The sequence below is a fragment of the Natator depressus genome, chromosome 3, assembly GCF_965152275.1.
Source record: "Natator depressus isolate rNatDep1 chromosome 3, rNatDep2.hap1, whole genome shotgun sequence".
In the NCBI taxonomy this organism is placed as follows: domain Eukaryota; kingdom Metazoa; phylum Chordata; order Testudines; family Cheloniidae; genus Natator; species Natator depressus.
The window spans coordinates 144,079,962-144,107,765 of NC_134236.1; the positions used below are offsets into that span (position 1 = coordinate 144,079,962).

Sequence of the window (27,804 nt, forward strand, 5' to 3'; positions counted from 1 at the left end):
CTATTTTAGCAGGTCAAAGCTCTTAAGCAGCTTAGCTTGTATTAAAGGCAGTGCAACTTGTCCGTGCTAAACTTTCCCTCAACTCTTTCCAAGTGAGCTTCTCACCTCTCCTTGCCTTTCTCTCCTCACTCTAGCAATGTTTCACCATCCATTTTCCCTCTCTCCTTACCAGTGGGGTCTCTCCCTCCTTTGCTTTTCTTTCTAGGAATTTTTCACTTTCAATTACAGGGTGTATTTTACCACCCTATGCTTCTCTTCAGGGGGTCTCTGCCTTTACAAAGATTCAAACCATTAGCTCTCTAGATAGTGTAAGCCAGGGCAGGTAACTGGTTCCCCCCACTAGTGTTGCAGTGAAATAAGACCTGGGGCAGAACCAAAGAAGCACGCAGTTGTTCTTCAGAGGAAGCACAATAACAGAGGCCCACACAGTGCTGGGAATACAGAGGCACAGGATCGTCTTGCCCTGTGCTGAGCACTTGGCCCAGTCATCCAAGGAGGCTGTGAAGCAAGCCCTACTGTCTCCCTATAGCAACAGCCCTGATGTAACCCACCATGAACACAAAGAAAGATACAAAGAAAGACTTGTCCAGCCAGATGGATATCTGTCTTTTTTTTTTTGCGCAACCACACTCTCTGGTTCTACTGCTTTTTCCTTTACTTCCTCATATTTTTCTCAATTTTCTCTTCTCTGACACAGCTCTTCTCACACATTACCCTGTTTTCTGTCCCCTTGTCATCACTGCCTGCTCCCAGTCTCTCCCCTCCCCAGGGAGCAGCTCACTGCTGTGGCTGTTGTCTCAGCTCTCTCTCTCCCCTTTGCAGCTGTCCATTTCAAACTGCCATTCACAGTCTACAGGGAATCTGCTGTTTCTAATAGTCTTCTGCTGTTAAAAGAAAGTCACCCACCACACCCACTCATTGCTGTCTAAATCATAATATAGTGGAAAAGACTATAATTTCATATGTACCTTAGTAGTACACAGGGATGGGGGGTCATAGAGGATGATGCCTGCAACACTTCAGCGTACACATGATTGGCAAAATAAACCCCAAACAGCCTGACTAGCTAAAGGCTTATTATAATCTTGTCTTTTAAGCACATAGAAGCCTGACTGCTGCCAGTTATTAGGCTTGTTAACACTCCTCTCAGGAAACTTACTGGTTTATTAAGGTGAATTGCCAAGCAGACACAGGATGTCCTAGAATAGAGACAGGTTTCAGAGTAGCAGCCGTGTTAGCCTGTATTCGCAAAAAGAAAAGGAGTACTTGTGGCACCTTAGAGACTAACCAATTTATTTGAGCATAAGCTTTCGTGAGCTAAGGTGCCACAAGTACTCCTTTTCTTTTTTCTAGAGTAGAGAGAAAATCCCAGCAGGAAAGGGGATGCAAGACACCCGCATAAGCATCTGGATAAATGGATTCCTTAACTCCTTAGCCACCGTTGATTCAGAATTGCTGGAAACTTGATTCTTCTGTTTATGGGACCCTGAGTACATTTGAACCCCAGTTAAAGGAAGCCTTAATTCTGCAGTGAAGATTAGCAGAGGCTCTGCTGACTTCCTCTCTCATTTCTGTAACCTGTTACTGCAGCAATTGACTTATCACACTGTCCTGTTGTATACGACAGTCATTTCAAAGTGACTTCAGATTGTGTGAAATGCTGTAACAGGAGAACACACACAAAGGCTTGGCTGAAAATAACTTGTTATATAATTAAATGCAATGATCAGAACAAACAGATAAGTATATTCTAACAAGCATAGCAGTGACCTACAGGGTGCATGTGTTTCTACTTTAGCCCACTGGTTTCAATTGCTCCATAGGTTGCTGACATTTTTCCTTCTGGGCTGAAACTTTGCAGGCTTGGGCTCTGCCTGAAAGGGATTACTTTTCACTCAACTATTTACAGAGGCTGAAGTGGGTTTTCCTCAAAACATACCTGGAAAAAAAAGCATTTTCCTATTTTAAAAAATCTTGTAAATAACAGCTCAACAGTCAAAATACCTGCAGATAGAAAGATTTTTGTATTAAAAATAGCCCTCAGTTGAGTATCTTGGTGAACACTACTTCTGATTTGACTAACATCAATTTGAAAATCAGGCGCTGAAGATTATATGGATTTTCTTGCCATATTACCAGAACAAGTAGCTAACAGAAGCTGTGCTACATGTGCATGGGTGGCTAACTGTATATTGAAAACTACAGTGATGCGGAGCAGTAGTTGAGCCAGAGCACTGCAGGAACTGGAAGTTCCAGTTCTGAAATATCAAGGCTTATGTACCACCCCTACCAAGACTTACACACATGCTTAGCTTTACAAGCTGTATGTAGTCTCGTTGCAGTCAAAGTTAACTGTAGAAGTGCGGGCTTACTTGCTTAACGGGTGGGCTGCGTGAAGCTTCCAAGACTTCAACTGTGAATGTTTAAAGGATTGGTCAGATATGCAAGGTTACAATACGCAGTCGTCAGTGAGTGAATCTACAGTATTTTAGAGAATAGTAGATCATGTGTTGCAGGGCTTAAAAAATCATGTCTTGTTTTTTGGATGACAACCTTAGTAAAGGGCAGTGATACATAAGAAACGTAAAGAAGTTTGGCAAAGGTTACAAATGTTGGTGTTTAAAACAAAAAGTTTCCAGACTCACTATTTATTTGGGGCATAAAACACACAAGCAAAGACAATGCATACCATAAAAGAGAAAACATGAACCATAGAGAATGTCTATATGCAAAATAGTTTGGAGCTAGACTCACTGACCCTTTAAAAATATTTATTCCAGTTGTATTAACAGTCTTTAACTGTCTGAAATGGAAAGGAAAAATATAATGTAGGTTTAACTTTGAAAGTCAAAGATAGTCTGTTGAAGAAGCAGCATGTATGTTTCAAACTATTGGTTCTCTTCCTACTATTGGCATACAATGGTGAGAGCTGATATCACATATTAGAAGCAGTAGAAGAAACTCCATAGTTACAATTGAAGCTAGCTTTCCACATTAAACCAATTTTAAACTGCTCCTAACCTCTCTCCTAAGAAACTAGTCTCCTTATAATTTGAGATGCTCCATCTCTTAATTAAAACAAAATACAGAGGAGGTGTGTGAAGTATGTATCTATAACATATGCCTTCATTTTCTGTGTGCTGCATCTTTAAATTTCTAAGAACTCTGGTTACTGTGTCTGGACTAGAGCTGGATGCATTTTTTTCAGCAAATAGTACATTTACCCCCAAAATGCAGTTTTTCAGTGCAAAGTTATTCATAACTACAGGTAGAATTTGGCAAATAGTTTTGGGCAAACAAAAAAACCACACACACAAAAACAAGTGTCAAAAGTAACCAGTCTGTCAACATTCAAAATGTTTCACTAGATTAACAGTCTATGCATCCGATGAAGTGGGCTGTAGCCCATGAAAGCTTATGCTCAAATAAATTTGTTAGTCTCTATGGTGCCACAAGTACTCCTGTTCTTTTTGCGAATACAGATTAACACGGCTGCTACTCTGAAACCAGTTTTTTTTTCTGTGAGAAAACAAAATTCCACTTGGGCTCAAAGCAAAAAATTGTTTTGGTTCGGTCGCTGAACAATAACAAAACCCTCACAATTATTCACTCAGCTCTGGACTATTCTTAAAGTGGCCCTGGTAGAGTTGATGTTAACTGCAATCAAAGTAGAGGGGTGTGATACGGCTTTTAAGAATTGCTTTCGGTAGGAAATCCTTTCTTTCCACTGTCACTTTAGAAGCAAAAAAAGAGAATGGTCTTCAGGGAAGCAAATACTGCTAAGCCCAGGCCCATCTCATGTACTACAGACCTCAAGGCACCATGCATTGCCTCCAATTCTTCCAGTGTTACTGGAAAGGCATACTGTAGCTGGGGTGGTTCACCTGCTTTGTTTGCCATATTCAAGTTGTGGTCTTAGGTTAATCAAGCATTCTGATAAGATGGATTGGTCAAGAGTCAACAGAGAGATGTCTTCAGGCTATGTAGATCTGGGCTGAAATGCTTCTTCAGAAGTACTGCTTTTTAAAAATTTTTGACCAATCCTCTGGTTTCCCGCTGTTAATGATTTTTCTAACTTGTAGCTCCTTTGATTTTTTTTTTTCCCAATTTTAATTACTGTAGGTTTCCTGGAGTGGCATCTGTTTTTTCACACTTATTTGTAAAATCCCTTGATTAAGGTTTACTATACATTTAAAAAACAAAACAAATACACATTTCATTTTTACTGTATTTTCCACTGAATGCATCCGATGAAGTGAGCTGTAGCTCACGAGAGCTTATGCTCAAATGAATTGGTTAGTCTCTAAGGTGCCACAAGTCCTCCTTTTCTTTTTGCGAATACAGACTAACATGGCTGCTACTCTGAAACATGACATTTCATTTTAGAGCCCTGACACAACTAGCGTTTCCTAAGAAAAAATGTTAACATTGTTTTGGCTTAATTATAGGTTGGTACTGTAAAACATAGCTAGACTTCTCACTGATCACAGTTGGAGGAGTTTAAAGAGAAATCCTTTAAGAAATTGGACTATACCATTACTTCCTACCCCAGCACCCGAACTCTATTTTGGACACTGCATTCACTTGATATGAATATTAAAATAGTAACTAGCTACTTTTTCTAACCCAGGCTGTCTGAGGAAGTGCTGCATGACTATCAAATGACACAAAATTAACAAATAAAGGCTTAAAGGAATGCAGTTTTTAAATAAAAAGAAAAGGAGTCCTTGTGGCACCTTAGAGACTAACCAATTTATCTGAGCATAAGCTTTCGTGAGCTACAGCTCACTTCATCGGATGTCTGATGAAACTGTCTGAAACCAGTTTTTAAATACATATCCAAGATATCAATTCTAAAAAGCCTTTTAAAAAAAAAAAACTTATAAATTGTTTCATTGCTCTTAGGCTCAAGTTCTTAATTGTTCTCTTGTAGAAAGCCTCCCTGAAGAGACCTTCCTAACAGTCATTCTTCAACAACATTCCCTTGCAAAGAATAACTTTTTGTTTCTCTCAATCTAGCCTAGATGGAAGCACAGTTAGCAGGCAACATTGACATCAGCATTTATGAGTACAGCTGAATGATAGGAATTCTGATGGCAAGTGACAGCTGAACTGGAGACTAGCATAGATGCTCTGAGCTTGGAAATTCCAGGCTGACCTAGCATAGCACACTACACTCTTTACCAAAATCTATTTTGGAGAGTGAAGGGAGAAGACATGAAAGTCATTTTACTTTGAACTTGCACAGAAGCACACCTCTTGGAGGAAATTTGTTCTGTCCAATCAAGACTGAGATGAAGTCTTGCTTCACATAATTTTCTGTTGGAAACTTGTACTGTGTATTGAGATCACTGTGGAATTGTTGGTCTTTAGAAGTTCAAACACTTTAGATACTGCCACCTACAGCTGAACTCCTTGAATGTCACAGTACCTGTGAATAGCCGCATGTCCTTTTGCTCTGTTACTCCACTTCTCTTTAAGAAGCAACAAACACACTAGTTTCCACTGCTGCCCTTTTGTTTTTGCAGCTCCCTGTATTCCAGTTGCTGGCTCCCCTACCCCCTTCATTTTCCCACCTGATTCCACTGGTGAGGGTCAGGGTGGGGGTGGGGGGGAACAGAATAGCAGTTATGATGAATGAGCTAATTTGGCTCCTGTTGTTATTTGTATTCAGTGTTTCAACCAAATTAACTCACCCATTGTGAAGAGTTATGTGATGCTATCTAAAGGGGAAGATGACCATCTACACTAATATGGTCACCACTTTTACAGACTTGTGGTAAATCTTGTATAAAGTATGCCTTGGGAGGTATCATTGGAATAGTTGTAATCTGAGTATTATCTTTTTATGATGTGTCTATCGACATTGTGTGTGGAATTATGAAATTTTGCTATATGTGTGTAACTCAAACATGTTGTGGATCTGCAAAATGCCCACAGGTTAATTCTTCTGGATTAACAAAGGAGCCGTAACCAAGAGCTTCTGCATGTCATCCCCAAAGACACCTCAACCAGCACATACGCAGAAGGTGCAAGCAAAGATTTGCAAGTCATATGAAGGACTGATGACAAAGCACAGCAAGGATTTTGCCAGCAAAAAGGGTCAAGATATAAAAGGGGAGAACAAAGGCCATTGGCCACTTCTTTCCTACCCCAGCTCTGGATGGGTGAATTATAACAGGAAATTTTGAACAAAAGGAGTGAGGTACCTAAGAACTAGTTGGGCAATTCAGAGAGACTTATAGAAAACTAGGAGATTTAACATGACTTTCAAATATAACTTTGATCCAACTGTAACGTATTTTATTTGCTTTAACCTTTTAGTAACGCATTTCTTTTTCTTAGTTAATAAATCTTTAGTTAACTGAAAGATTGGCTACAGCATTGTCTTTGGTGTAAGGTCCTGAGCATCCATTGACCTGGGTAAGTGACTGACCCCCCGCCATCATCACAGAAGTTCAGTTTGTCTGGGTGGTAATATAGGCTGGAGTGTCTAAGGGGACTGTCTGTGGCTCCATGTTAAGCTAGTATAGTGACCCAGGAGCACACATTTGTTGCTGGTTTGGTTAAATCTAATTATAGAATATACCACCAGTGTGGTGGTGTCTGCCCAGTTTATTGACAGTCTGAACCGCGATTGACCCTCTCAACTGTGATCCATACCAAACCAATAAAGTACTTCAACACAAACCCCAGCAAAGAAATAACACTCAAAATCAACTGTATAATAAAGGGAGACTTTACTGGGAGCTGGGAAGATACAATCTGGGAAAGGAAAGGGTTAGGGTTTAACTAATAAGTATCTACTAAACATTAACAAATCAGTCAGTTCCCTGCCTCCCAACCCCAGCTCCCTCCTGGGCACCTTTCTAAGCAGCTGGCATGCTGAGGTTGAGTCCGGGGAGGAGTACTGCAGTGCTGTGAACATTGGCCGGCTTCAACAAAGAACTCTTACTGCGTCTTCAGCCCTGGGCAGAATCCCTTCAGTGTGTCAGACCCCCCAGGGGACTTGCTCTTCCTTCAGGATAGGCCACCTGGCCTCACAGCCTCCCAAGACTACAACTCTGGGGCTCCAACACTCCTGCTTCATACAGAGATCTCTGTTCAGTGAATTCAACTGACAGACTCCCAATAGAAACTCGTACACGCTCCAGGGATTAGTGCACCTCAGTCAGTATTTGCAGGGACACTCAAACAGCATTGTCAAAACAATAGGATTCATTAGTCAACTGGACCACAGCATAGAAGCCCTTATGTTAGTGTAGAGAATGGAGGTTAAACCATAGTCCAAGTCCATCTGGTTAGCCCAGAGCCCAATCAAGGTGTAGCAAACTCCACGTTCAGGCTCTGTTTCTCTCTGACTTCCTTAAACAGTTTCCTGGTAAGACCCCGGTCTCCCTCCAGCAACCAATTCTTGTCCCCCCATCTTACATTTCCCAGTCCTTTGTTCTCAAGCTAGGGGACTTTGCTCAGCTTCCCTGCCAAGAAGCAGAGAAATACATCTTCCACCACGTCCTTGGTTGCTAGGTGTCAACTTCCTGGTGATAAAGTTTTCCATTGTCTTCTCAGATTCTCCATTGCAGTGTTTTTCAACCTGGGGGTTGTGACCCCCAGGGGGCGGTCAGAGTGGGGATGGGGGAAGGGTCAAAAGCAGGGCCAGCATTAGGGGGTAGAAAGCAGGGCAATTGCCAGGGGCACCATGCCACAGGGGGCTGTGCAAAGCTAATATACATGTTTTATCCTCACGCTCTGAGCTGACCTGAAGCCCCGGGCTTGAAGTAAGAGGGCTGCAATTTTTTCCTAAGGGGTAGTTTTTTAAGTCCAAAGGGGATCACCAGAATAAAAAAGTTGAGAAACACTGCTCCATTGATATGAGCTCAGCCCTGGCAGGTCCTTTTTAATGATCCAGTCAGCCTCAGACAGCTAGGCAATATTCATACCTAGGTCTCTTAGCCTGCCCTAGGAGCAAACAGTCCTTTTCTCCTCACCACTGGGTAGCCATGTGAAATGTAGGGGAAACTGGGGCACATAAAGGATTCATAAAAATATTACAGAAGATTCCCCATATCATCATAGTAGGCTCCCAAGTCCCAGTTTTGGCTCCTTTGCAATACACAGCACTCCCACTGAACCCTGTAAATCCCTAAACTCACTAGGTGAGTAAGTTTTCAGGGTAAAAGTTCCCACCTCTGGGCATGCACACTGCTTCCTCCCTCTAGGCATCCGGACATCCATCTCTGGCCGAAGCCCAAAACAATTCACAAACTGGGAAATATAGGCACTCAGCTGCCTAATTCCTTTGTAGGGCCCAATCTGGTAGATGTGCTCAGAGATCACCTACCAGATCAGGTCCTGTTCAACCTCTGGCTGGTGGAAGAGGGAAAGAGAGCAGTGTGTGTGTGAGAGTGAGAGAGATCCACTGTGGATAAATATTTAAATAATCGCTGGGCCAGAGAGAGAATGACTCTGTAGTCCAGCAGTTAGGATATCCACAGAGGTGAAAGTAAGCTGGTATGCCACGGTGTGCCGTACCAGGGTGGATCGGCTTCCCCAGGCAGCTGGAGCCCCTGGCCCTTTAAATTGCTGCCAGAGCCCCGTTGCCAGAGCCCCAGGGTAGTGGCGGTGGGGCGGCGATTTAAAGGGCCTGGGGCGGTAGCAGCGGCTGAGCCCTGGGCCCTTTAAATCATCCCCGGAGCCCTGCCACTGCTTCCCCAGGGCTCCGGCAGGCTCCGGAGATGATTTAAAGGGCCCAGAGCGGTAGTGGCGGCCAGAGCCCTGTCCCCGGAGCCCTGCTGCCGGAGCCCTGGGGAAGCGGCGGCGGGGCTCTGAGGACGATTTAAAGGGCCCAGGGCTCCGGCTGCTGCTACTGCCCAGGGCCCTTTAAATCGCTGCCAGAGCCCCTGGCTGCTACTGTTACCCCGTGGAGGGGGAAGGGTGCACTTGCCGATACAGGGTGGGCCAGGGCTGGCTCTGACCTCCCCCAACCCCGCCTCTTCCGCCTGAGGCCCCGCCCCTTCCGGGGGCCAGAGCCGGCCCCAGCCCAGCCCCATACCAGTAAGTCCCTAGACTTACAAGGTTGGAAATCCTGGGTCCAATCTCCTTGCTCCAATCACTCATTTATTTACAGTGGAAAGCTTCAACTGAAGAGACTGAGAAGCCCCACATCAGGCTATCCCCTAGCTCAATGGTTAGAGCACCCTCCTGAGAAATAGGAATTGAATCTGGGTTTCCCACACCCCAGGAGACTGTCACTGCTCTAACGACTGGGCTGAGAGTTACAAGGAACGACCTCTGGCAGCCCGTGTGTGTGGAGTGAGGCAGGCACCTAACTCATTCCCACAAGAAACAGCTTAGGTGGCCAAGGCCCCTCCAGGAGACAGGTTCTGTTTGCGCATCACTAAGCAGAGATAGGCGCCGAAGTCAGAGCTACAGGATGCTGCTTATGTCCATGAGAGGGACAGAGCTTAGCATACCCCCTCTGGTTGGCACTTTCCCTCAGCTAGTTTCTGAAACCTGTCAGCTAGTTTAAGTGGCTCCCCACCTAGCATGCTTGCTTTTGTGGCTCACTTCTGAGGTGCCTCTCTCCCCCATTCGCTGTATGGTGAGTCTAGGCACCCAGCTTGACTTTGTGGGGTGTGGCACTGTTCCTGTAATTTTTTAGGTGCTTAAAATTTAGTCATCATCACGCTCAGCATTGCAACGCCTAAGTCCTTTTGTAGATCCCACACCAGCTCCTACCAGGCTCCCTGATCTGGAGTCCTGTGGAGGCCTCAGCTGGCAGATCTCTGGCTGCCACTGTGGATATGGGTCTCCCCAGTGCTGGAACTGCCTGATCCATGCAACTTTCCCACAGCAGTTCAAAGACTCCCTTTGTGGGGCGGGGGAGTTAATCAGACTTCCCCCTGAGCTGTTCTGTCTGTCTGTCTCAGTTGCCAAGCCCAAAAGACAAAAAACTGAAAGCTTGTCTTGGTCTGAGTCAAGCTGTCCCCTCCCACTCAGGGGGCAGCACAGTCCTAGTTCACCATTAGCCCAGGAAATGGTTTGTCCATTTCCCCCCATGCAGAAGCCTCCCTATTGGCTTCAGCAGGAGTTTCTCTCCATTTGATCCCAGCCCCTGACTCCAAACATGCTGGGAAATGGTGTCAGAGAATTATCAATAACTGCCCAACCCGCGCCCCCCCCCCCCCCCCAAAAAAAAGTGTGTGTGCGCGCGTGTGTGTGAAGAAATCACACCACACACTTTTCACAGATAATTTGCATACTGAAACAAAGGCTAAGTTCTTCAGATGCATTACCCTCAGTGAAAAATTCCACACTAATTTCTATTACCCTGATCCTGGCATCTGGGAGGATAGCAACTGCTACTCCTGGAGTAAAAGTAGTGCTTCATTTCTAACAAATTATCTCTAAAACAGTGATAATACTTAGTACTAAATGTCAAAGTGGCACAATTAAATTGTAAGCAGTTGGGGAAGGATAGGGGTGGGGCAGGTAGAACACTTTAATTGGCTTTTAAGCATCAGAGATTTTGAAGGAAACAAGAAGAGCTTTTAGTGATACACAAAGGAGGGTCATTTTTCACCTGAAGTTAGATCAAGAAAGGGGAAGGGAGTGGGTGTAGATTTTTAACATCACCTTTTTCATAAGTCAAAACACTCCAGTTAAAATCCTTTGAATTCCCCCCCTGTTTTTGAAGAAGAATTATATTGGCATTAATCAGGACACCTGACGGAAGTTTAGAACTAACAGTCTCATTCTGTAACCCCTTGCACGTCCAATCCCTCAGACAGAGACAAACACCTACAAGATCTCTATCAAGCATTCTTAAAACTACAATACCCACCTGCGAAAGTGAAAAAACAGACTGACAGAGCCAGAAGAGTACTCAGAAGTCACCTACTACAGGACAGGCCCAACAAAGAAAATAACAGAACGCCACTTGTTGTCACCTTCAGCCCCCAATTAAAACCTCTCCAGCGCATCATCGAAGATTTACAACCTATCCTGAAAATGATCCCTCACTCTCATAGATCTTAGGAGACAGACCAGTCCTTGCTTACAGACAGCCCCCGAACCTGGAGCAAATAATCTCCAGCAACCACACACCACACAACAAAAACACTAACCCAGGAACCTATCCTTGCAACAAAGACCAATGCCAACTCTGTCCACATATTTATTCAAGTGACACCATCATAGGACCTAATCACATTAGCCACGCCGTCAGGGGCTCATTCACCTGCACATCTACCAATGTGATATATGCCATCCTGTGCCAGCAATGCCCCTCTACCATGTACATTGGCCAAACCGGACAGTCTCTACGCAGAAGAATAAATGGACACAAATCTGACATCAGGAATCATAACATCCAAAAACCGGTAGGAGAACACTTCAACCTCTCTGGCCACTCAGTAAAAGACTTAAGGGTGGTAATTTTGCAACAGAAAAGCTTCAAAAACAGACTCCAATGAGAAATTGCTGAGCTTGAATTAATATGCAAACTAGATACCATTAACTTGGGTTTGAATAGAGACTAGGAGCGGCTGGGTCATTACACATATTGAATCTCTTTCCCCATGTTAAGTATCCTCACACCTTCTTGTCAACTGTCTAAATGGGCCATCTTGATCATCACTACAAAAGTTTTTCTCTCCTGCTGATAATAGCGCATCTTAATTAATTAGCCTCTTACAGTTTGTATGGCAACTTCCACCTTCTCTGTATGTATATATTATCTTCTTACTATATGTTCCATTCTATGCATCCGATGAAGTGGGCTGTAGCCCACAAAAGCTTATGCTCTAATAAATTTGTTAGTCTCTAAGGTGCCACAAGTACTCCTGTTCTTTTTGCGGATACAGACTAACACAGCTGCTCCTCTGAAACCAGACTTAACACTGCTTTTCTTCATAAGTCACTCTGCCCTCTACTGCTATTACACATGGACTACTGGAATCAAAAGTTCCCAATTTTTCATGGTTTCCAATATACTATGAGAGGCTGTGTTGAGAAAACCATAATATTAGAGCCTGCAGCCAAATCTCCTCCCTTTGAATTCTTGGGCAATACAGGAGTTTTCTTCTTCACTCTCAATATTGTCCCTCTTCTGACCACTCCTCTGCCAGCACTTTAGAGCCATTGGCGATGTAACCCACACTTTTACATTTTCATTGAAACATTAACTCCCTACAATGGCATCTGCCTTAGGGAAAGATGAACACTTGAGGGGAGAGGATCACTCATATATGTGTGGAAGGAATATCTGTAAATATTTGTATTTTAGCAGACAAAAAGGGAATATAGCCTGAAATCATACAAATGAATCTACTGATCCTCTCACTTCCTTGTTGGAGATCTGTGCTCAGGTACTCCAGGAAAATTTCAAATATGGTGTCATAAACATACAGCTAAGGGTAGCATAAAATCCCTCCTTTACCTGTAAAGGGTTAATCAGTTCCATTAACTAGTTGGCACCTGACCAGAAGGACCAATGGGGAAAGAAGATACTTTCAAATGGGGGGGAGAGGGAGGGGGAGGGAATTTTTGTTTTTAAAAAGCTAAATAGGCAACAAAGCACAGAGTTAGACACAATTAGATGACAAGAAGGGAATTATCTGTTGAGGCCTTGACAACTTACTAGAATATTCTCATTAAATTGGAAATATGGAAAAAGTGAAAAATGGGAATATTAGGGAATCAAAGAATCAAATAACATTGTGAACATAGAAAATTTCTATTGGTGCTCTTACTTAAGAATTGATGACAGTCAAATCAAATTCTACCATTTCTGTTACTATTAACCAAGCTTTTAACCTTACTATTGCTAAGGAGTTGCCAGTCTGGATTCCAATATCCTACAGCAATGGTCATTGCCACATTCACTCATTCTTGCAAGTTTTGGAAAAAACAGAGAATTGGTATTTCTCAAGTGTTGCATCCACACAATTCCGTAGTTTGCTTGAGTTACCTGCAAGCCAGTGGGCTATATCACCAGTCCATACACTAAAGAATGCTCTCCAGCCACAGGATTTCAGTCTCTTTTGTTCACAGCTTTGGTTTTATTACTTTGAACAAGATTGTTAAACACAAGTTCAATATCTCAATCACACCCTTTCCCCTGAGCAAAGGTCTTTTGCAGGAGCTTATCTATTCCCTGCAGCAATCCTGCTTTTTCCTATCCTGCTCCCTGTAGGGCTACATTTACATCAGAGTTAAAGTAAGCTTCTCTGGTCCTTACAGGATTACACTCCATAGTTGGAGGTGAGTGCTGAACCCTGACTCCCTTAAAGTGCCATCCCACTCTCTGACATTACCTAGTTGAAAAGGAAGAAGTTTAGAGCCTGTTAAGCAAAATGTTTCGCATGCAGGCATGATGATCAAAATGCTATATATTCTGTTATGCAGTATTACATAACATTAAGTATTTATTCTGAGACACACCAAGAAAACATTGGATGAAAAAGTTCAATGCAAAGAAAATATGAGGAACAAACTAATCCTCAAAGAGTTATAAAAATGTCTTTCATAATAAGGGGTTTTTTTTTCTGATAATGCATCTTTAATTAAGGAATTGATACATAATTCTTCGATGGAAGTCTGTTACTCTCCATATACCTTTCCCTCTCTGTGATTCTAGCAAATTATGATTGCTGTGTGTAATTAATTATTGGTGTTAGTAGCTTACTAAACACCAAATCAGCAATCATGAAAGAAGACTGCTTTGGTTAAAAAACCTTCCTGGTTAAGAAGGGAGTGAAAGAAGTTACTATAAACGGATGAAAAAAGGAGAGACTGAGAGCAGTGAGTACAAATCAGCAGTTAGGAAATGCAGCCAATTGATAAAGAAATCCATGAAAACTCTACAGCCAGTAGTGCTGAGCATACTGAGAAGGAATACTTCAAATACACCAGGAACACATGAAATTCTAGCAATACCATAGGTATTCTAGACAACCATGGTAAAACTATCAATCATAATGCAGAAAAGGCAAATGTATTCAATAAATGTCTTCTGTATTTGGTAAGAAGCAGGATGATGTATAATATTACAAAAGCAGCAAAGAGTCCTGTGGCACCTTATAGACTAACAGACATATTGGAGCATAAGCTTTCGTGGGTGAATACCCACTTCGTCGGATGCATGTAGTGGAAATTTCCAGACGCAGGTATAAATATGCAAGCAAGAATCAGGCTAGGGATAACGCAGTTATTACAGTTATAATGAAATACTTTTTATGCCATCAGTAACTAGGGAAATGTTAAATAGCAACTATTAAAGTTACAAAAACTTGTAAAACGTGCAAAAATTTTAAGTGGGGGCATTGCTTGAGGAGGAAGGATGGGCATGTTATTAGAACAGTCTAAAGAGGGATGCCATATCATTTAGGAAAAGGCACCTGCCTCCAGCTGATGAGAGCATTGGTGGTTAGTGAAGCCAGCTTGGTGATGACCAGAGAACAGTAGAGATGCCCACTTAGTTGTCAAAAGGGCCTGTGGTATCACTCTGAGGTTTACAGAGGTGCAGCGCTATTTAAGTGGGGCTGGGACTTTCCTGGGGCTAGAATCTGAAGAACCAATGCATCCTCTGCTGAGGTAGAGCTTGGAACCACACAGAAGTGTCAATGGAAGTTGTCAGCTTCTGTGGCATCAAGTTGGGGGGCTAGAATGGAGACAGCTTCTCTCCATGATTGGCACTATTTCATTGAGTTCAAGTGCCAGACTCCAGGGAACCACTCCTACCATGCCCATGGTAGGGGCCAGTGGCTGAGGATGCAAGCTGGAACAGCACCAAAGGCTGTGGAGCAAATGCACATAAGGATCATAGCTTTTGTCTCTAAGTGAAGTGAAGCTGCTGCTTAAAGAGAAGACACAGAATGATTCCTAGCTGGGATAAAGAAAGGAACAAATCTGCATAAAATTTAGAATGTTTCTAAAGGACTTCCTACACACCAAAGGAAAGCAGATCTAGAAACAGCCTGACACTGCTGCCGAACAGAAGTTAGAACTGGATGTGAAGCCCTCTAGCCAGTGGATGACAGGTTTGATCTTTCCTCTTCAAGCGCACAGAGGTAAAACTCACAACAGAAATAGGGAGCACGGATACGGAGTATAATGATGATGCATACTGTGAAACATAAGACAGTACTCAAGAGATCATTTGGCTACAGAAGATTGACTACTTCTGCTTATATTAAGAAAATTTTTGAAAAACGTCATATAGCTAGAAGTTGCTTACCTATTGCAGTTACCAGTAAAACACAAGCTTACTGTAAATGAAAAGAAAAAAGTATTGTGTGTTTACTTTGTGCATTTTGATAGCACTTTGTATAGTCAGTTTTCGTTTCCCCTCAAACATCAGCAAGGAAACAAAAATCTATATAGTTATTTTGAGTATTTATAAAATTTGAGGAGGATACTGTTTAAAGGATGCTCTATTATTAGACACTGGACTTTTATTTTAAATAAGTCAATTTCACATAATTCAAGCTGTGTCCCTTTTAAATTGGTAATGCTATTGATGTTCCAGAATTAAAAGAAAGCTGTTAGGTATATGGCAAACAATGCTTCATTCTTTTTTCCATTCACCTTTATTAACGGCAGGACAAGATCACTGCAAGACTTGGCTAGTGTAAGAACATTTGTAGATACTAAATGGATCATTCCACTATTATTCCATAAAACACATTATTAAGGAAGTTACCAATAAATAATGCTCTATCGCCCACTGCTGTAGCATGAATGTATCAGCAGAATTGGATGTTGTTGTTCAGATGATACGTTCACCTATGGTACCTTGTGTCCGCTTCTTGTCTAAGTAAAAATTAAGGATCCTACAGGACTCTGAAGTGAGGTGTCTATCTCACTAAATAAAGTTCTAGCGTCCAAGGATATTCACATGCTTTTGATGACTGCTTGTCTTCTACCATTGATGGAGCAGCGAATATTGAATTCTATACTACTAACACAGAATTTATGGCTTTAATAGTTTAGGATATCTTTAACAGAAAAGGAGCTACATAAAACCAAGTCTGATTTTTAGTAATTTCTTACCAGTAAGATCATTACTTTTGTTTCATGTACTGAGGTGAAATATTTCACTGGAATTATTCAAGCTTTCACCTAGCTGTGAACTTTCAATACTTTACTCTGAAGGACACTTAACATGTAGTTTAAGACTAGTGAGAATAAAAATGTACTTTATTAAATAACTCAAGAAAAGATAAGGGAAATTGTGCAGTTTGAAAGACATTGGTGGTTCTGTATGATTTTTACAGCAAAGAATGAATCATGGCAAATTAGTATCTAAGTTTAGCAGCCAAACTGTTGTCCTCTTCCCATGGAATTAATTTCGGTCCTCAAACTGTGACTTGTTTTTTAAAAGATATGCTGCTAGGAATTCAATAGGATTTGGCGGTCTGTAGAGATAAAAAAAAATCAAGCGTAATTACTATTTGTCACATACATTTAAGTGAGCTGGAGAGCTCTTCATCTTCACTGAAAACAGAGACTTACTTGTAAAAGCACTGGACAAATTAGAAATGTTCAGCTTTGTAGCATGACAACAAACACAAAGGGTCATGTTTCAGCAGCAACTAGAGAACTCCCTAGCCAGGAAGTTCCTCCATTTATTAAGATCCCCATTGCAACACTTCCTGGTCCTCGATAGCCACTACACAAATTGTCATTATTAGGCTACATCTACAATAAGCTCTAGGGATGTGATTCTTCTGCTCATGTGCACACTCATATTAGCTGTCACCAAACTAGTGAGTATAAATAGCAGTTCAGCCACAGTTTCAGCAGCAGAGGCATGGCTAAGCTGTGTCAAGTAAATGCACACCAGTTTCAGGAGGATGTAGACTTAGTACAGCTCAGCCATGCCTCTGCTGCTGCCACCCGTGCTACCGTAGCTACACTGCTATTTCTACTTGTACTAGCTTGATGAGAGTAAGTGCAAGTATGTGTACATGAACAGGAGAGTCACACACCTGGCTCAGTGTAGTCATAGCCTGAGAAGAAAACATTCTTCATAACTATAATTAAGATGCATGTATACAGATTCTATGGTAATCAACATTTCTCATTTATTTTTTTAGAGGCTTACGGTTCACAGTTAATCGGAAAGACAGACAACGCCTAAAATGTGTCCACAATTATATTAAGCAGCTACCAGGGGAAGATGCTGTGCACAGGTTCTGGAAGGGAGGGAGACTGCATAGGAAGTAGGGAAGGAAGAGTAGATCTAAGGGGAAGGAGAGACAATGGAAGTGACACTGACTAGGCAAATGAAGTCAGTTTAGAAAGGTGGCCTCTCTCCCCCTCTAACCCACATCCATCTTAAAGCATCAAGTGAATTACCCAAGTTTACACACTGAATTTATTTAATGTAATTTCTAATGCATTTGCCTATTTCACCAACTCCTGCCACGTAAGGTAAAGATTTAAAGTAGCCAACTTCCTTGTCCGCTTTGTTCTTGTCTTGTTATTTGATTTACTTCAGATAGCAACTGTTTAGTGCCTCCATTAGAACAGTTTGCCTCAAAGGTATCTTTGTTGCTTCTGCCAAATATTTTTTTCTAACCAACACTTGTGATAACAGTTGAAATTACTGGAAGAAAAAACACTAACATGAAAACTGCTTTACAATTAAGCCTCACCACAGCCTTGCTAGGTAAGATTTGTTTTTCTTCAGCCGGAGAAAAGTGTAGTGCATAAGTCCTGGTAATCCAACTTGTCTCACCCCACATATCAGGTTATCACACTCATTCCAGGGAAGCGTCCAAAAGTTTTAACTGTGGTCTGGAATATATCAATTTAGGACTACATAGTACTCTCCATCCAAAGCAGAACCCCAAATAAATCAATAGAAGATCTGCACACAGTTTACAAGCAGAATATTGTCTCTACACAGCAACTAAGTGGTTAGTTATTGATGTGGGTGGGTTCTAGTTTAAACTCAAATGTTCTTTTGGGGTTAAGATACCACTGGGAGAGGTATGAAGGTTCTCATGATTTTAACTTGGTCCACTGTGGTCCTTCGCAGTTTTTGATAAGATTAGCCAAAGGTTGTTCCTTTGGCAACAAAGGGATATTAGCAGCATGTGCAGTATGACACTCAAGTGGTTCCAGTTATACCTAGATGACAGGAATCAACCGCAGAGGAAGGACAATTGAGTGTTTCTACTGAGGAACATCCTTTCCATGTTGTTCAAAGTATTTATGAGGCCTCCTGGCAAAACAGTCTTTAAACAAAGGGAACAGTATCATTAGTATGCTGCTCCAGCACAATCTCTCATTGTGTGAACTCCCAAGAATAAGTGCCGAGAAAGAATTTATATGCTATTACTAGCTGGATTTTCTGGAACTACCTTGTTCAACAAAGTAAGAGACAGCATGAGGAGTACCTACTTACTGAGGGAGCAGGACTCATTCAAGAATCCTGAGCCAGGTTAAGAATGCTGGTGAAATGTCTGTCCAGGCTCTTGCCATGAGGAACCATGCAACAGATTTACTTAAAGAACAGATTTATTCAGACTGCATTCTTATTTACCCTGTGAAAACCTTGCACTAACACTACATGTCCTTGTGACAATGAGATTACCGATATTCTCTTATACAGCTCACATCGCAAGCAGCTAGTTACAGAACACATCTTGGCTGCTCAAGAGAACAGACATGCTATTACATCCACCCCAAATTCCATAAGTGAGCTTTTGATGGAGACAAACTGGTTTTGCAAGCCCCTAATTGGGAAGGCCCTGGCCACATGTGAGCCTCCTTTATTTTGAGACAAATGCTACATTAAGTTCTTTACCTCTCCTTTGCAAGTACAGCAAGTCCCTGTAGTAAGATAGGCACAACTGTCTGATCCAAGTAGGCACGTGTGGGTAACGACTGAAGATCCACCTTCTGCTTTGATGTTTTCTCTGCATTAATCTTCTCATTTTCTACTATCCTCTGATGAATTCAAAGCATCATGTGAATAAAAGTATTGAAATTAGTACATAAAAAGTCTACTTAAAAGCAGACATTCAGCAAGAGCAATCAGATAAGGGTATTAGAAGATGGAGTGAAATTATCCTCAAATTTCACTCCATATTTTTAATTTGGTTGAGAATCTCAATTCCGTTTTCTTAAGTTAAATATAGAAAGCCTTATGTTAGATTCTAACAGCATGCTGCCATGTAAGCTACATTAAGTTTCTTGAAACTGGAGGCAGCCCCTACACTACCATTTTCATCAGCTCTTTTATATTCATGGCTCTTCCCTACCAGCTGTTATAGATTAGAATGATTTTATTTATGTAAGCCGTCCTCATTAAGTTGCTCTTGTGAGCATTTGTAGTACCAGGCTTCAAAAAGTAGGACCAAATCCTGCAAGAAGGATTTGCAGGATAGGACACTTGCATTTACCAAGCGTTCCCCTGCCAGCAATGGTACTTGGAACAGACCATGGTACATGGTACTTGGTCCAGCCATGCAAATTCCTGTGTGAAATCAGGCTCCAATACAGTAAGTTATTAATCTTTTTAATACGCTGAAATGCTTACGCAAAAAATAGATACATTTCCTCCACTTTTTTGGCTCCACTATATTGTAACCTTTTGGTCAGAAAATATTAAATGAATTGTCTTATACTATTGTCAAATGGATTTTTACACACACAATATAATTTAACATAACGTCCTCCAAAATTGTCAGTTTTGCCACACATGGATATATATATAATTTTTTTTAACATCAGCACTACAGAAAGTTAGTCTATAATTTATTCTAAACATGCAAAGAACATTTGGGGTAAGATCTAGAAATCATCATGGGTAGTTCAAAGAAGTCTGTCCATGGTAGTTGCAAATACAAAAAAACCAAAACCACAACCCTCACAGAACGCACCCTGGCACCATAAAAGTAAGAAAAAACTAGGGCTGTTGATTAATTGTAGTTAACTCACACGACTAAAAAAAATTCATCACAATTAAAAAAATTAATTGCGATTAATTGCACTGTTAAACAATAAAAGACCAATAGAAATTAAATTTTTGGATGTTTTTCTACATTTTCAAATATATCAATTTCAATTACAACACAGAATACAAAGTATACAGTGCTCACTTGACAGTGCAGATTTGACAAAACTCAAAGAAGATACCAATGTGAAATTTCTAAATTTCTAAATAGCTACAGAACACAACCCATGATTTAACAATCTGAAGAGCCTTCTAAAATCTGAGAGGGATTAGGCATGGAGCATTCTTTCACAAGTCTTAAAAGAGCAATACTCTAATGTGCAAACTACAGAACCCGAACCACCAAAAAAGAAAATCAAGCTTCTGCTGGTGGCATCTGACTCACATGATGAAAATGAGCATGTGCTGGTCCGCACTGCTTTGGGTTGTTATTGAGCAGAACCCGTCATGAGCATAGATGCATGTCCTCTGGAATGGTGGTTGAAGCATCAAGGGACATATGAATCTTTAATGCATCTGGCATGTAAATATCTTGTGACGCCGGCTACAACCGTAACATGCAAATGCCTGTTCTCACTTCCAGGCGACATTGTAAACAAGAAACAGGCCGCATTACCTTCTGCAAAGGTAAACAAACTTGTTTGTCTGAGTGATTGGCTGAACAAGAAGTAGAACTGAGTGGACTTGTAGGCTCTGAAGTTTTACATTGTTTTGTTTTTGAATGCAGGGTTTTTTGGTACATAAGTCTACATTTGGAAGTTCAACTTTCATGATAAACAGATTGCACTACAGTACTTGTATTAGGTGAATTAAAATACTATTTTTTGTTTTTTTGCAGTACAAATATTTGTAATCAAAAATAAATATAAAAAGTGAGCACTGTACAACACTTTGTATTCTGTGTAATAACTGAAGCCAATATATTTGAAAATGAGTAAACATCCAAAAATATTTAAATAAATGGTATTCTATTATTGTTTAAACAGTGCGATTATTCGCGCAATTATTTTTAATCGCTTTACAGCTCTAGAAAAACATTATATACACAAAATGCGCAATGATTAGTGACCAATTTGGGTCATAGCATATCAAAATAGATACAGTGGAGACTGAAAAGAATACAAGGAAGTATGACCAAGATGGAGAACAGCAAGACAGGACTTTTGAACAGCAAGAAGTGGCTAAATGCTATTATTCACTAGCCTAGACTAGAAGAAAGTTAGAGGGACTTAATTGAAGGCACCCGTCTTATGATTAGTAAACATATGCATAACAATAAGAGTAGTCATTCCCCAAGCCTAACCTTTTCTCAACAAAAGAAAAAGTGTGTGTCAAAACAACACTCTCAAATAATTGAGAGTGGGGAGAAAAAAAAGTTGACTATTTTGGCACATTTCCAAGGCCTGAAAACATGGAAAGTGTCCCCTCCTCAAAAAAAAAAAGTTGCCAGGAAGGTGACACACCAACATTCCCAGGCAGGCATCACTCCTGTGTCTGACCACCTTCTCAATATTTCACCAAAGGGGGTCAGGTGTAGTCCTGCTGAAAGCTAAAAACAAGCTGATTGACGTGGTTATTGTGAGATGTTTGTATGGGAAACAATTTTAGAGCTATGTAACATAGTATATTTTGTTCCAGAACTGCTGGAAGTGAAACTTGTCACTTGAGGCCAAGGAGTCTCAGAGCTGACAATCAGCATCTGTGGAGGCAACCCTGTGTTCACTCTCTCTACCAGATGCAGGAGTGAGTGTTTACAAAGAAACAAAATCCAAGAGAAATCTCTGTTTAGGTGACTCCCTAGGCTAAGAGATAACAGTCCATAACTGTGTAAGAGAAGGGGAAAGGGGACAAGATGTTATCCTTTACAGAGGCGACATTCTGCCATCAGGAGTGTCTCATGAAAAGGTCTTTGGGCTGGACAAGCGCTGCAAGGTCTGCCCACTGGGTGGGCAATACCATATTAGTGACAAATTACTTTCTTGTCTAAGTATATGCTATAGATTGCATTTTATGATTCTCTTTTTTCCTGTACCCTTACGTTTCCAAATCTTTTATTTTGAATCTTTATCTCAAGCTCTGTTAAAATAATCTTCAATTTTGTTTTATTATCAACACATCTAAGCCCCTTGTACTGTAACTCCTTGCTTAACGTTGTAGTTATGTTCCTGAAAAATGCTACTTTAAGCAAACGATGTTAAGCAAATCCAATTTTCCCATAAGAATTAATTGTAAATAAGGGGGGTTAGGTTCCAGGGAAATAAATTATATATATATACACACACACACACAGTATAAGTTTTAAACAAACAATTTAATATTGTAACCAACAATGATAGTGAAGCTTGGTTGAGGTGGTGGAGTCAGAGGCTGGAATATTTCCCAGGGAATGCCTTGCTGCTAAATGATGAACTAGCACTCGGCTGAGCCCTCAAGGGTTAACACATTGTTGTTAATGTAGCGTCATACTCTACAAGGCAGCACAAATGGAGGGAGGAGACAACAGATGCATAGCAGTGGCTGCAAACATTTCCTGTGGAAACTGAACTTGATGATGAACCCACGCTATCCCACTGGAGCACATCACTCCTTCCACTTTCCAAAGTGCCGAGTGGTGCATGTGTGTGAAACAGAGACACACTGTGAGTGAGAGACACACACACATGCCATCTGAGTGAGAGAGAGAGAGACGTGCATTACCCCTTTAAGTACACTGACCACATGCTGCCTTTTTAAGTAGATCAGCAAGTTGAGACAGCAGCTGCTGCCAGCAAGCTCCCTCCATCCTGAGCCCTGTTGTGTCCCCACCTTGCTCTGTGGAGATGGGGTACAGGAGCAGGGTGCAGGAGCGGGGGGACATCCTGACATCAGCATTCCTCTTTCCCCACCCCTGCTCAGCAAGCAGGAGGCTCCCGGGAGCAGCTCCCAGGCAGAGGGCAGGAGCAGCACACGGTAGTGGAGGGCGGGATGTTCACCTAAACTGCCCAGCAACTGATAGCCTACTGGGCATCTGCTGCACAGGGAACTTGGGGGAGCTGATGGGGAGATGCCAACCCATCCTGGTTCCAAGCCCCCACCAGCTAGCTCCAAAGGGCTGCTCTTCCTGCAAGCAGTGGACAAAGCAGGCAGCTGCCAAACAAAGTTATAAGGGAGCATTGGGCAACTTTAAATGAACATATTCTCTAACAGATCCGCAACCTAACAATGTTAATTAGGATGACGTTAAGTGAGGAGTTACTGTATTAAGGAGAGTGTTGAACTGAGGTAAGGCTGGTAAATTGGTGTGCACTGCTTCCATGGAGGCAGTGGATCAGTGTACACCACAGAAATCCAGAAGACAAGGTCCTGAGCACTCAAATATAACCACGGGGGGCATGTAAGTTTTTAGCATGCAGAGAGAAAAAGCCAGGCTTGTGAGGCCTGGAGCAGAGTGCTTGTGCTGCCAGAACTGGGAGGCATTTTCCCCTCAGTTGGCAAAGACACTGCTCTCTCATGCTGTAAGGAGGTGGTAGCGATTCATACAAGAGGCTTTGGGTAACCCCAAGAAGCGTTCCATTGGTGTATTGTCAGAAGAACGTGCTGTAAGAGGTAGCGGAGGTAAGTTGTATATAGCACTTAAAAAAAAACAAACCAAACCCAAAGGATAAAACCACCACACAAAGGGGTCATTATTTCTGCGGGACTAGAAACAGAATGGTAGCAGCCCAACCAGCAATACTGATATACTATTAAAAGGTCAATTGTGCATGGTACCAGCACTTACTGAGTTATGCTAAGCACCCTTCATTACCCACTGCTTTCAAAAGCATTCAGTTCCTTGTATTTTGGGTCTGATTTCTGCGATCATTTTAGCTAAATTAAACCCATATTTCCCCCAAATCAGAAATACTACTTCAATTGCATTTGAGAACAATTAAATCTTAGTTACCTCTACATTTTCTGTAAGGCCATATTCAGCATGAGGATTTTCTGGAATCTGTAAAACAACATGCTAGTCAGCAAAACCAAAATGCACTTTATGTATCTGCTAACAGAAAAATCAGTGTAAAAAGTTTCTTACTATACCTGTGCCTGTCCCTCCATGATCTGTTCTGAGTCCATGATTTGAAACTTGAAGGTCACCAAACGTGCAACAATCTTGGGAAGTAACAAAAAAAAAATTGGTCAGAACATTAAAATCAATAAAAAAATAAGGTAGTTGACACTTAAAATACGGTTGACAATTTTGGTCACCATCATGCAAAGAGTTATCACCAAGGTAGGTTTGGGTCCTTTCCCTCCCCCTCAGCTCTGTCAACCATATTTTTCTTGTATAAAAAATCTGAAGTTTTTCAAAAGAATATGTGAAATAAACTCAGACAAAGTAACTTAAAAGAGAACTTTCAGACAAGGTTAGTTCAGTCATAATTACTTTGAAAAGAATTAGCAAATGTGTATATGTGGTCCAGAAACATCTAGAACTGACTGTACAAGTTAGTGTTAAAGGAGACCAGCAAAGGTTCTTTTAAAAAAAAAAATAAAATAAAAAAAAAAACCAGACTTGTTCCTTTTTTCAATCTCTATAACATTTAAAGGCCCGAGACATGTGTTTTTAAAAATCTGTATTTTGCTTGTTTTGTCTTTTCTACCCTATATGACTCTATAACAGTCAAACTTCTTTGATCGGACCCCCTTTCTTTATGTCTGTAGTCATTTATGCCATCCCCCGCCAAGTACATATACCATCACCTAGCTCTGAAGGCAGAGTGGAGAGCAGCAGCTGCTGGCCAGGCCACCAGCTCTCAAGGCAGCACTGCGCCAGCAGCACAGAAGTAAGGGTAGCAATGTGAAATCACTTTTCACAACAGACTTACCACCCCATTGCCACTCTTACTTTACGTTGCTGCTGCCACCACAAGTCCGAATGCCTGAGCCCCGGGTAAGGGATGGCAGAGAGGAGAGCTTAAGCTCAGGTGATGCAGCTCCAGCTGTCACTTTTATCTCCACATCCTAGGTGTGCCTGACCCTTTTGCACAAGTCCCAGCCAGCTGGGGCTGATAGCCAGAGCTCTTAAACTAAAACAAAAAACCCACACAGCTCTCACCTCCCTTGACAGGCCCACCACACAGTCTGAGAACTGCTGCTCTGTAGTAAATAAAGAAATAGTGAAACTGCCATCCTCAAAGAGTCAAGTGAAAGAAAGCCGACCAAGTGAGTGAGGAAGAAAATGATAATTATTAACACTCATTTACCTCCAGTAGATAATGAACATTTCAGAGACGGCATATCTATTATGTACTGGTATTACAATATCTCCTAGAGGATCCAAACAATCCCACTTCCTCCATTAAGGTACTAGAGTACAGCAGGTGTATGTTCAGAGACGTCCAAGAGCTCCTCCAGCAAAGCTGGAGACGAGGGGATCGGAGCAGGAGTTGAGAGCTGGATTACGACGGCTTCTCGTTTTTAATCATTCTCAGAACAGGCGAAGGAGCATCGCTTCGGCATACAGGAGAGCTCCCATTTCAGGAGAAATAAATGCCACTGAGCGAACCCCAACCCACTCCCTGGCACAGCCGCCTCCGATACCAGCAGTCCGGGGCCAACATTACAGCACAGCTTAGAAGACCAGGAAAAAAAACAAACACAACTCTCTCCTGTCTTACGAAGTGACCCCCGTCAAGAGGCTACACGCCAGCCTGGGACAACCCCGCGTTCCTGCTCGGCTCCCCCCCCCGACTCGCACCTGCTCCCGGCGCGGAGCAGCTGGTACCGCGGGAAGCCGCTAGAACGGCCCGGGCTGCGGCGGCTCCCGCAGCGAGGCTCCCTTTGAGGCCGAGTGCCGGTGTCCGCGCCCCGAGGGCCACAGCCGAGGCTTCCCGCGCCAGGAGCGGGCAGGCGGCACCAGGCGCTGACCCGACCCGACCCGACCCGACCCGGCCCAGCCCTCCCTCGCTCGCAGCCCCGCCCGCTCTGCCCCCTCCAGCCTCACGCCCGCCCCGCGGGGCGGGGCCCGGCAGCGAGGGACGCAGCGCTACCCGCACTCCTCGGCCGTGGAGCCGCTCTCACCTCTCGAGACAGCCGCTCAACGGAGGGGACGCGGCGACGAGCCTCGCCGTGGGGAGAAAAAGGGAAGGATCGTTGCGAGGCTACAGAAGCCTCGCAACAGCCTCAGCCACTAACAACAGCACGCTTGGGGGGATATCGTAAATTGTTTTGCCGTAAGTGAAGGAAGTGGCGCTGCGGCGACCACCCAACTGCGCCTGCGCGAAGGGAAGGCCCGCCCGCACCAGGTAGCGCAATGGAAAAAGTCCAGGCTTGGGGCCCCCCCGAGCATCATCAGACGCGTGATCGTCAGCGGCCCCGCCCATTGAGGTCTGCTTGCTTGTCCGGGCTGGAGCGGCCGGCCGCCTAGCCTTGTGACCTTGCGCTGCTGCTTCTGGAGTTTAAGGGCAGGGGCGCGGCTTAGCAATGGGGTTAGTCCCACAGCATGTAGTGTAGACACATCTGCAGTCAGTTTAACTGGTAATTATAACCGAGGAGGGAGCCTGAGTTATAGCATGCATATAGTAAAGGTGTGGAATTCCCTATTAGTGCATTTCAGTCAACTCCAGTGGGCATGTAAAATGATGTCTTGTCTAACTTCCCACAGGGCTTTAAGAGTTGGTTTCCCTTCCTTGGTTTGGTGCATCATCATTAATAAAAGGCAGTGCAATTGCAGGCAAATGTGACCCTCAATGACAATTGCAGAGAGTCACCGAAGGCAAAAAGTTGCACAGGTGGTTGTGGTTCTCAATTGTCTTGCCTAGAACCTTTATTATGGGTGGTGACAGCTGAGATGGAAAGAATTCAGCATCACTGTCAGTGCCCATAATGAGTTTACAGGGATGGTAATTAGGAAAAAAACATAGTTCAATATTTTTGAGTAAAACTGACAGAAATCTGTAATAGTCAAGGCACATAGAACTCCATGTTACCAATTCAGATTTGATGGTGATAGTGCCCTTTAGGTACAAACACTTGAGTAAGTAATTTTCTTGCTATTACTTTAGTCTATTTAATTTAATACAGTTTTGTTGATTTTAAGATTTGTGCTCTGTATTGTTTAGTTTTGCTTATGAAATAAAATGGGTGGAATTTATTAATTAGCAAAAAAAATGCAGATATCTGCCCCCCTCCAATCTTGCTATGAGTTTTGCATAAAACCCCACTGAAGCCAATAGGGCTTGATCTGTGAGGCTCTCATTGTGGTATTGCAGCCAAAATTATTTTGCTCGAGGTATTTTTAAGTGAATTCCCCCACCCTTTATTTAGAGCTACTTGGAAAAAAACCAAATCCAGCTGCCTATTAGCCAGGAATCCACCCAATCCCCCAGTTGATGGGATTCTTACCAGGGTACTTCCTGGACTCATTTTCTGTGCCCAACATCAACATGAGACACTGGAGTCAGATGTGCAGACTATCATCACAGCAACTGACGACAAAGGGAGCTGTGCTTTGAACACATGTAGTGCTATAAAAGTCTCAGTGTTCTGAAAAAAACAAATCAAACACTAGGCTTCTTAAATTAGGCCTCCTGTGATGTGTGGCTCAGAGAGCCAGGTAGCCTAGTGGTTAATGTACCTGGTCTCCAACCCCTTATCTTGTTATTGAGGGGGCATAGTGGTGGTACCCGATCCCTGCCTTCAACCCAGCAGTGTTTGGGACCCCCACTGCATCTGGGGCATTTGCAGTTAAGTAGGGCAGAGTAGGGGGACTCAGGCCCTCCTCCCCCAGCCCAGAGCCCAGTGGGAAGTACAACTGGCAGGTTCCTCCCTATACAGAGCCAAAATCTGCCACCCCAGGCTACTCACTACCT

General features: G+C 42.6%; 2 protein-coding genes across 8 annotated transcripts in view; one reads left to right on the forward strand and one right to left on the reverse strand.

The window, feature by feature from the left end:
- Nucleotides 1-1,796: 1,796 nt before the first annotated feature.
- On the reverse strand, nucleotides 1,797-26,230 carry DPY30 (dpy-30 histone methyltransferase complex regulatory subunit). 6 transcript variants are annotated; one of them, XM_074948968.1, is made up of 5 exons: nucleotides 26,015-26,230; nucleotides 24,032-24,103; nucleotides 23,895-23,942; nucleotides 18,818-18,960; nucleotides 1,797-1,939 (listed from the first exon to the last, which is right to left on the reverse strand). In XM_074948968.1, exons 2-5 carry the CDS (start codon nucleotides 24,065-24,067, stop codon nucleotides 1,900-1,902), a joined length of 267 nt encoding a protein of 88 aa, XP_074805069.1. In that variant the 5' UTR covers nucleotides 24,068-24,103; nucleotides 26,015-26,230; the 3' UTR covers nucleotides 1,797-1,899. The 6 variants fall into 6 exon arrangements, with proteins under 6 accessions (XP_074805069.1, XP_074805067.1, XP_074805066.1 ...); XM_074948966.1 differs by lacking the exons at nucleotides 1,797-1,939; nucleotides 26,015-26,230 and adding exons at nucleotides 12,636-16,418; nucleotides 25,692-25,852; XM_074948965.1 differs by lacking the exons at nucleotides 1,797-1,939; nucleotides 26,015-26,230 and adding exons at nucleotides 12,637-16,418; nucleotides 25,198-25,497.
- The window catches only part of SPAST (spastin), a 72,423-nt gene continuing 70,566 nt past the window's right edge, over nucleotides 25,948-27,804 (forward strand). Inside the window, exon 1 of one of the 2 annotated variants that reach the window (XM_074948963.1) lies at nucleotides 25,948-26,238. The gene's annotated coding sequence lies outside the window, so the exon portion shown is untranslated. The remainder of the gene's footprint in view (nucleotides 26,239-27,804) is intronic. The other variant, XM_074948962.1, reaches the window with a different exon arrangement.

What these genes read in the sequence shown, in the direction of transcription:
- DPY30 (XM_074948966.1), bottom strand. Translation starts at nt 24,067, where the DNA reads ATGGACTCAGAACAGATCATGGAGGGACAGGCACAG. An exon ending in TCATGGAGGGACAGGCACAG is followed by an intron (nt 23,943 to 24,031) that starts GTATAGTAAGAA and finishes GTTGTTTTACAG; the next exon opens with ATTCCAGAAAATCCTCATGC. An exon ending in GCCTTACAGAAAATGTAGAG is followed by an intron (nt 18,961 to 23,894) that starts GTAACTAAGATT and finishes TGAATTCATCAG; the next exon opens with AGGATAGTAGAAAATGAGAA.